This window comes from Hibiscus syriacus, unplaced genomic scaffold (assembly GCF_006381635.1).
Source record: "Hibiscus syriacus cultivar Baekdansim isolate YM2019G1 unplaced genomic scaffold, ASM638163v2 tig00113124_pilon, whole genome shotgun sequence".
Classification (NCBI taxonomy): Eukaryota; Viridiplantae; Streptophyta; class Magnoliopsida; order Malvales; family Malvaceae; genus Hibiscus; species Hibiscus syriacus.
This window is the reverse complement of record NW_024063444.1, coordinates 1,283,009-1,292,069: the sequence shown is the minus strand read 5'-3', so window position 1 is coordinate 1,292,069 and position 9,061 is coordinate 1,283,009. Positions and strand designations below refer to the sequence as shown.

Sequence of the window (9,061 nt, the reverse complement as noted above, 5' to 3'; positions counted from 1 at the left end):
TCATAATTAATCGCCGAATATCACTCGGACACCCCATGTCCTGTAAAGTGTCATCAACGAACGACCATTCAAGGTGATTATATGCCTTTTCCAAGTCAATTTTGATAGACATCCATGCCTTCCTTCTTTTCGGACCAAATAAATAACTTATTGGGCAATTATTATATTCTCAGTAATGCTACGCCCCGAAACAAAACTTGTCTGATTTTCCGAAACCAGATTCGGCAAAAGAGTTTTTAGTCTGCTTGAACTTAACATTTTAAAAATAACAATAAATTCATTAACCACTAAAATCGTTTGATTAGTGATTTATTTATTATTATGATATTAATTTTTAAATTTTTATAAATTATATATTATTAAAAAAATTAATTAATTAACACATCACCGAACACATTAAATTACAATTCTTAGATACCTCTTCTAAAAATTATATATGAAGATGCCATAGGTACCCATATACTGATATACTCGCAAACTAAAAATTGCATTTGGAATGAATTTTGGGTTCATTTGCATTTGCTTGCTGATTGTACCTACCCTAGTCAGAATCTAACCCAAATATGACCCATCTGGCTTTTATTTAAACATACGGGGAACACTGCTCACCCACCTGCCTCTATTTCTCGGCTTTCATCTCTCCCTCTCCGTCACATGTAGGGCTGTAAATGAGACGAGACAGATTATGAGCTATTCGAGATCGATTTGATCAAGATTCGATAAATGCTCGAATCGAATGAATTCAACTCGAGCTTGACCTCGACTCGAGTTCTTAACGAGCCAAAACGAGCTACTCGATATTCGACTCAAAAAGCTTGTGAGCAGCTCGAAAAAAATATTATATTATAATTTTAGGTTTTTAAAAAATACATTATTGATAATTATAAAATTTTAAAAATATATTAAAAATTCTATAATACAACTACTCTCAAATTTTAATTTTTTTTAATTAATCAGCCCAAGTCTAATTGTTACATTGCATATTACTAAAAGAAAAATAAAAGCTCATTTAATTAATCATATGTTAGATTACACGTGTTTGGTTGATTTTTTCTTTCTTTTTTAACTTTTTACTGCACATGTACTTGGTAACGTAGAAAAATAAAATAAAAAATAAAAAAAAAACAACCAAACAATATTAAAATTGAAAATGGTTAAAAATTATTTTTAAATAAATATTCTTATATTTATTTTAAATTAATAAAAAATTATTTATTTAAAGATAAACATTTAATATATTTCTAATGATAATATTTTTAATAAATAATTTTTAAATTGTTGTTATATTTTGAGGTTCCGGGTTCAAATATCATAAATATCAAGGGTTTGAACATTTAATATCAATATATTATATTGTAATTACCTCATAACTAATTTTTTATTTCACAATAAATATAATAAATATAATATAATATAATAAAAATATGATTCAATTTAAATATTAATAATTTAAAATATATATATCAAAATAGAGTGTAACCGATTTTATAAAAAATTAAGAAAGAAAAAACTCATTTAGACTTATATTAATATCTTAATTAACAAAATTAATGATATCAAATCATATTTAAGAGAAAATGATCATCCCTACTACTAACATATACCATATAAAGTAAAACAAGACATATATATATATGCTTTACTAAATTCTACTTTGAAAAAAAAGTAATAATTGTATAGTTGGAAAATCAAAGCAGTAAATAAAGAGAAGACTGAGAAGAGAAGAGTAAAAATCAAAATGACTGAAGCTTCTTATTAGATTTTTGTTCTTCAGAAAACAAAACAAAAACAAGTCTACTCTCTCTCCTTTCACTAAATCATCTCATTCCTTCTAATTAAGTGATAGGGTTTAGGATTTAGGGTTTAAGATGTAGGATTTAGGATTTACAAATTTAACTAAGGACTAAATTTAAATAAAGTGAAAATTAAACACACAAATCAAGAGTTAAAATAGGGTTTAAAATAAAAAGCACGCATAAATATAAAGGACTTAAACTTAAATAATCCAAAAATTACAACTAAAACTAAAATTAGGAAAATAATAAAATCGGGACAAATATAAATGGATAAATTAAAAAAAGTCCTTACCAGTGACTAAAGTATAAATATACGGCTAAGTTTAGGGGTATGAGAGTTATTTACCCTACATTTAATATATAAAAACCTAATTATAAACTAAACCTAATATTAACTAAAACTATCATCTTCAGCCGTTTTGCTCTCTCCCTCTCTATTCTTTTCTTCTTCTTCCCACAACCGAGAGCCTCAAAGGCTAATCACATCGCCACTCGCACCATCGGCCACCATGACCGACGCTTGACCACCGCCCCAACGGCCTCCATATGCGAATGAAAACAACCCTTATGAAGCCTTAAGTTGCTGCCTTTCTCTTTGGCCGAGACCTCATCTACTCTCCACTCACACAAACGACGACTGTACACCAAGATCCCACAACTCGTCGATAACGCATATGGTGAAGGTAAGTATCACTCAAGCCTTTCCTTTTCTTCTTCAACCGAAAGCTTTGAAATCCTCTACACCGTTTCTCTCCTCTTTACTCTGGTGAAGATCCAAACACAACAAAGGTAAATAGATCTCTCTCTCATTTCTATTTCATTTTTATTTTAGAATCTGAACCGATGAACTAACCCCCAACTCCTATGCAAGGTTTCCCGAGCAACCTTCAATGCTTCGGTCTCAAGCCTGGTGGCTCAAATCGGTAAGCTCCTAATCCCTGTTTATTTCTGTTTTTATACTTGAAATCTCGATGGATGAAGACTAAACAAAAAAATCGATGTGCAAGAATTAGAAAAAAAAAACTCACAGCATTCTTCTGTTTGTATTAATAATAATAATAATAATAATAAATATTTATAATATTTTTCAAGTCCGGTCAAAAACGGGTGTCTAGAGATAATACGTTCTTTTGCACTTTGATGAATCCTTGAAAAGAAGACAGTGATGCATTTTCTGGGTTTTATGACTTGATTCATAAGTATAACTTAGTATACGATAATACGAATGATAGCCAAATTCAGTTTTCATATGTTTATTTCTTTTATATAATTTCTATCAGCAGGATCCAGCTGTGAGAGGGAAGGCATCTGGACAGTCTAAATTTAGAGGCCTATTTTCGAAGGTAAAGGAAACCCATGTTTACATAGTTTCTACTTTCTAGGGAATATGTCAAGGATTTGCAGTCTTTGTTGTTGAAGATAAATTCCATAGTGAGATTGTGGTGATCAACCTAGAAACAAAATTCTTTTTCTGATGCTGATAGGTTTAGCAGTTAACTTGGGTGTGTCGAGGTTTAGGATGAATAACTTCAGAAAGAATAGGTTGCTTGCTATATTGTTGTGATTTGGTCATCTCGAGTTTCGCCTTTTAGCATTGCTCCAACATTGGGAAAACTGGAAAGTTTTCTTATATTAAATACTTGCTTCTTGAATATGTACCATGAATAAATTTTCAGAATGTTCCAAGCGCTCCACCCACATCAAACTCAAGGCTTTCACCACTACCTCCAGAACCTGCTGGTTTTAATTACGGTCGTGAGGCAGCAATCGACATTCCTCTGGATACAGCTTCAGGAGGATCATCTCAGGTTATACAAGATTGAAAACTTGTCTCTGTACTGTTTTGATTGTTTTGGTTAAGCGCTTGATCTCGCTGTTATGGTTTTACTGCATAAATCTAGGATTTGAAAAAGAAAGAGAATGAACTCCAAGCTAAGGAGGCTGAACTGAATAGGCGGGAGTAGGTATATTGTGGAAAGAAAATTTTGAACTTCTAATTCATTCTTATTTTACAGATCATAGGTTTATTTCTGTTCATGCATATATGTTTCATAAAAAAATGGCAAGAACATTATTTGTTTTCTGCCCTTTGGCACCCTATGAATCATTTGATCCCTACAATTTTCGCTGATCAGCTTATTCCATACAGGAAGTGAGACGAAAAGAAGAGGCAGCAACAAGAGTACCTTTCATTATATACTATTCACATTGAAAACATTAGTTGTTCATTGTTTCAAGTTTTGTTAAACATAACATTTTTTTGTAAATTTTTTTTGACTTGATTCTTTTTTTTACCGTGAGCTAGATTTTGACTTCTCCATTTTGCAGCTGGAATTGTTTTGGAAGAGAAAAATTAGCCATCAAAACATATATTAATTATCCTAAATTTCTTGTAATTGTATTTTTATTTTTTAGATTTTTTATAGTTCATACATTCATATTATAATGTATTGGTGATGGTTGATTAAAGAGAAAATTATTTATATATTTTAAATGTAATATAAGTTTTTTTGTAGGTTCAAATTCGAGTTTTGAGTTCGAGCTTGAATCGAGCTTGAATCGAGCTCGAGTCTCGAGCTTCAATCGAGCTCCTGAATTTTTTTTGAGTTCGAGCCTTTTCGAGTTCGAGTCGAGTTTCAATAATATATTTCGAGTTTGAGCTGAGTTTTATAATTTTTAGCTCACGAGTTTTCGAGTCGAGCCTAAATTTAAAGTTTTCGAGTTCGAGTCGAGCTCAGCAATACTCGAGCTCGATTGGACTCGTTTACACCCCTAGTCACATGACATGATAAAAGCATCTCTTTTTCTCTCTAAAAAATTTCCTTTCCAGATTTTAATGTGAAAGATAAAAAGTATTTTTTTTAGTTTTGTTGGTTTCTTTGTTTTTCTTGTTATGTTATTTGATGGAAACTGTGTTAAAGAAGCACAAAAATGGCGGCGAAGTTAAGACGGGACAGTGATTACTGCTCTTTTCTTGTAAAATGTTACAACTTTGGACAATTTGGTTCTTGTTTGAGTTTCAGTCTTAGTTGAATCCCTTTATCAACAATGTTCATCGACAATTTTTAAAGAAAAAGATCTGACACCCAAAAAAAAAAGTAAAAAAAATTGTTCATTTCGTTATCAAAGTTCATCGTCAAGTTCGTCGTAGACATGAAGTGATCTGGAAGCTCAGATTCTTTGGGTGCTTTGATGGCTCTTTGCCCAACGTCAGGTCTAATAAAACAAATATATATATTTTATTTGAAGACAACAATCTTTGATGTTCATCAGTGTCGTAATCGTTGATTATGTTTTGATTTTGGTTCAGATGAAGATAGTCCCGGAAACAGCAACAATGTTTACAGTAGGGAGTTTCAGTCGACGTTGGATGGATTAGATGAAGAAAGTTGTTTGGAGGAATTGGCGGTCGGCAATGGCGGCGACGGGAAGAAGAGACGATTAAGTGTAGATCAAGTGAAGGCATTGGAAAAGAATTTCGAAGTAGAAAACAAGGTCGAACCCGACAGGAAAATGAAACTCGCTCAAGAACTCGGTTTGCAACCACGACAAGTTGCTGTCTGGTTCCAGAATCGACGTGCTAGATGGAAGACCAAGCAATTGTAGAGAGATTACGGTGTTCTCAAAACTAGTTATGAATCTCTTAAACTCAATTACCATACCCTCCTTCACGAAAATGAAGCTCTTCTCAAACAGGTAAATTGATGATAATCGATTGATTTATCATAGTAAGCTAGTAATTTGTAAGCAAAGTTGAAGGTCTGAAAATGGTGCAGATTAATGAACTGAAGGAAAAGATTAACGAGCATACGCTGGCGGGACTGAACTGTGGCAGCGGGTCTGTAACACCCCCAACCCATATCCGACCCGGATACGAGTCCGAAGTATCACATTGACTTTTCAAACCTTGACTCTTAAGAAAAATCCCGGGAAATTTAAAACTTTATTTAAATCAAAATAAAGACTTTATCAGAGTGCTCGTACTTAATGACTTATTACATGTCAACACTTTATACATAACCAAATACATACTTTGTCAATATTTTGATTTGATTTGGTAAGGAAACTGACCTGTCTTGCTCCGCATCACTCTTTACTCTTCTCGAAACCTACGTGTGAAACAATCACACGCTAAGTCGAGATTAGTGAGGCATAACAACTTATAATGCACTTTAAAACATATATTGATACATGCATGTTCTGTTCTATCATGTTATACCAATCCCATGCATTTTTCATATCGTATAAAATCATATCAGATTAATTGCTGTAAATACATACATACACATAATTCATCATTAACAGTTTATCATAATCACACTTTTTCAATCAAAACACTATACACGCAACATCATATCATTTCTATATCTTTATCATACCACTAACTTATATTTGTTCATATCTCTGGATTAGCCCATGTACATATGTGAGAACTATCGATATGTGAGTCTATAGAAGTTGTGCACTAATGCTGTCACCACAGCTCGTATAATTGCACCGAAGTGCCGCGTAGAATTGCACCGTAGTGTCATATAATGATGTCCATAAGGACCACATAGAATTCCTTAAGAATCATATATATATACTAGGGATTTAGTATGTGTCTTTCCAGACTTCACACATATTCCAAAGAATAACATATGTCCCGAAGGACCGGTAGAATTGCACGGAGTGCCATATAATGATGTCCATAAGGACCACATAGAATTCTTAAGAATATACATATGCTAGGGATCATATATGTGTCATCAGACTTCACACATATTCCAAAAGAATATATATATCCCGAAGGACGCGCGTAGACCCTCGACTCTTGGCATGCCAACTATACCCCTAGCTCTCATGACACATAACATGGGCGTTATCATTTATTTCATTTCAAATATTCACAGAAACTTGTAATTCACTTTCACATATCACGTATCACATAGCTTCTTTTCATATGATCACATAGTCACATAGTTCACTTACACGTAGATCATTTCCATATAATTCACATGTCACATATGTCTGTTTTCATATAATTTCTATCATTTCTCACCAATCACCTTTATTCATGTAACATACTTATCATATCTTGTTCACATAAGATCATATACTTCATATAAATATATCGAAACACCTAGAACACTTTCACGTTAGTCATAAGTCTTATCTCATAACATATACTTGTTTCATATATATATTTCATATATCTTACCATCACATAATTCATTTAACATACATAACATATTATGTAATATTATAATAGAAATACCTATAAGTCATATCACTTAGAGCACATATATACTTATAGTCACATTGCTTATATCTTAATCTTAAGCCTTCTCTTAGATATATATATATTCACATGTTCAGGTAATCCACCATTCATCACATAATTATGTATTCATATAACATTTCATTTTTATCTATATATATATATATCTTCAAGATTTATCCTATATAAATCATATAGCACTCTTATAATTCCTATTCATATTCATCTAGGGCAGACTTATAAACACATCTCACTTCTATTATTTCTATATATATATATATATATATATATATATATATATATATATATATATATATACATAATCTAATCTGTTTACTTAATTCAATTTCATATAACTCCTATAATCTTCTCATATAGCTTCATAAATTTCTATCATACAACCCATGTGTTATAGTTTTATTTAAACATATAAATCTTTCCCATCTAGCTTATCTTATATGTTCATCTTTCATTTATGTTCAAATCTCCTAGTTAGTGTACTATTCTCACTTCATCCTATAGATCAATATTATCCAGCTTATTTCACTTATCATATAATAATATAATTATATTTACTATGATCACATAGTTTATATCAATAATTCATAACCTTTCTTATGTAATTACTTATACTTTATCATCTAACACATAAAAGAACAGATCAATCCATATAATCAAACATACATACATGCATATTCCACTCATGCCTTTAATCATGAATTCATGTGTAACACTTTAGGAAATAGACTCATCGCAGTCTTATTCCCATCGCACATTGTATACTATTGAATATGCACTCACCTGGCCTCACTAGTCAATTCCAATCTCTTATCTTTCCCTTGATCGATCTTACTTGTCAATGGTTCCGGAACTCGTTTAAGCTCTGAATCTACATAATTATATTTTAAGGCAATTGTTAGATACCTACACCTTGTAATTTGATACTAGCAACTTAAACGAACTTATTAAACCCATATTCCCAATTTTCCTTTAGGGGGAATCGGTTCCCCCTATGGGGGTATCGGTTCCCCCATGACATACTGAAAATTCTTGTTCGTTTGAAGGGGTATCGGTTCCCCTTGAATGGGTACCGATTCCCCTTGCCCAGAAATCATATTTTGAGCTCGAAAATCCTTCATTTTCAGCTCAACACATCATACTTCATTCCCTTTAATATTCCTAACTTTCATACACATACTTAAACTCATTTTCTACTCCATAATCACTTCTTTAAACTCAAAATTCTATCATTTACATGGCATTCAAGAATCACACTAAATTTCCAACATGTTCTAAAACCCATTCTATCACTTCATATCTCTTAATTTAACCATTGACAAGTCAAATTCAACTTCACAATCTATTATCTCCTTCCATATCAAAAATTCACTTAAAAACTCATTTTCTTAATTTCTCATAACTTGTTAATCTTTGAGGTTTAAGCCCCTAAAGCTTTCCTTAATCTTTCTTAATATCCCAAGAATCAAAACAAGCTTTAAAACGAAAGAATTAACCAACTAAAGACCCACTTACCTTATACCAGGCTTCACAGTTGAGAGGAGGAAGAAGAAGACTGAAGAATGCTCTGGACTCTTCTTCCTACGTGCTTATTACCCTTTATAAATGGAAATAAAAATCTTCCCTGAAAAATTACCATAGTACCCTTAATATTTCCAAACTTAATCATTAAATCCAACATCAACTTTCTTCAATTAAATCCATGAACTTTTAACTTATTTCGAAATCGAGCACCTAGTTTACAAAATTTGCAATTTAGTCACTAACCCTGATTTGGGATGTTACAGGGTCAGTCGGTGGTGCTGACGGCGTGTTCCCGGAAATAAAAGACGGGTCGTCGGATAGTAATTCGAGCACTATCTTGAACGAAGACAACAACAGCAACGGAGGTAGCGACGGCGGCAACCCAAGCAACGCAGCGGCGTGTTCATCTCCGCCATCCATGAGCAGTTGCTTCCAGTTGTTTGAAACAAGTTATGTCAAGATG

The 9,061-nt window shown here is 32.3% G+C and overlaps 1 protein-coding gene and 1 pseudogene across 2 annotated transcripts; both read left to right on the top strand.

The window, feature by feature from the left end:
- The first annotated feature begins 2,208 nt into the window (after positions 1–2,208).
- On the top strand, positions 2,209–3,979 carry LOC120185836 (secretory carrier-associated membrane protein 3-like). Of its 2 annotated transcripts, none has more exons than XM_039189943.1 (7): positions 2,209–2,479; positions 2,569–2,585; positions 2,668–2,719; positions 3,080–3,139; positions 3,473–3,604; positions 3,698–3,760; positions 3,946–3,979. In XM_039189943.1, exons 1-6 carry the CDS (start codon positions 2,471–2,473, stop codon positions 3,758–3,760), a joined length of 333 nt encoding a protein of 110 aa, XP_039045874.1. In that variant the 5' UTR covers positions 2,209–2,470; the 3' UTR covers positions 3,946–3,979. The 2 variants fall into 2 exon arrangements, with proteins under 2 accessions (XP_039045874.1, XP_039045873.1); XM_039189942.1 differs by having other exon boundaries at positions 3,077–3,139.
- A 644-nt stretch (positions 3,980–4,623) lies between these two features.
- On the top strand, positions 4,624–5,692 carry LOC120185835 (annotated as a pseudogene).
- Positions 5,693–9,061: the final 3,369 nt, after the last annotated feature.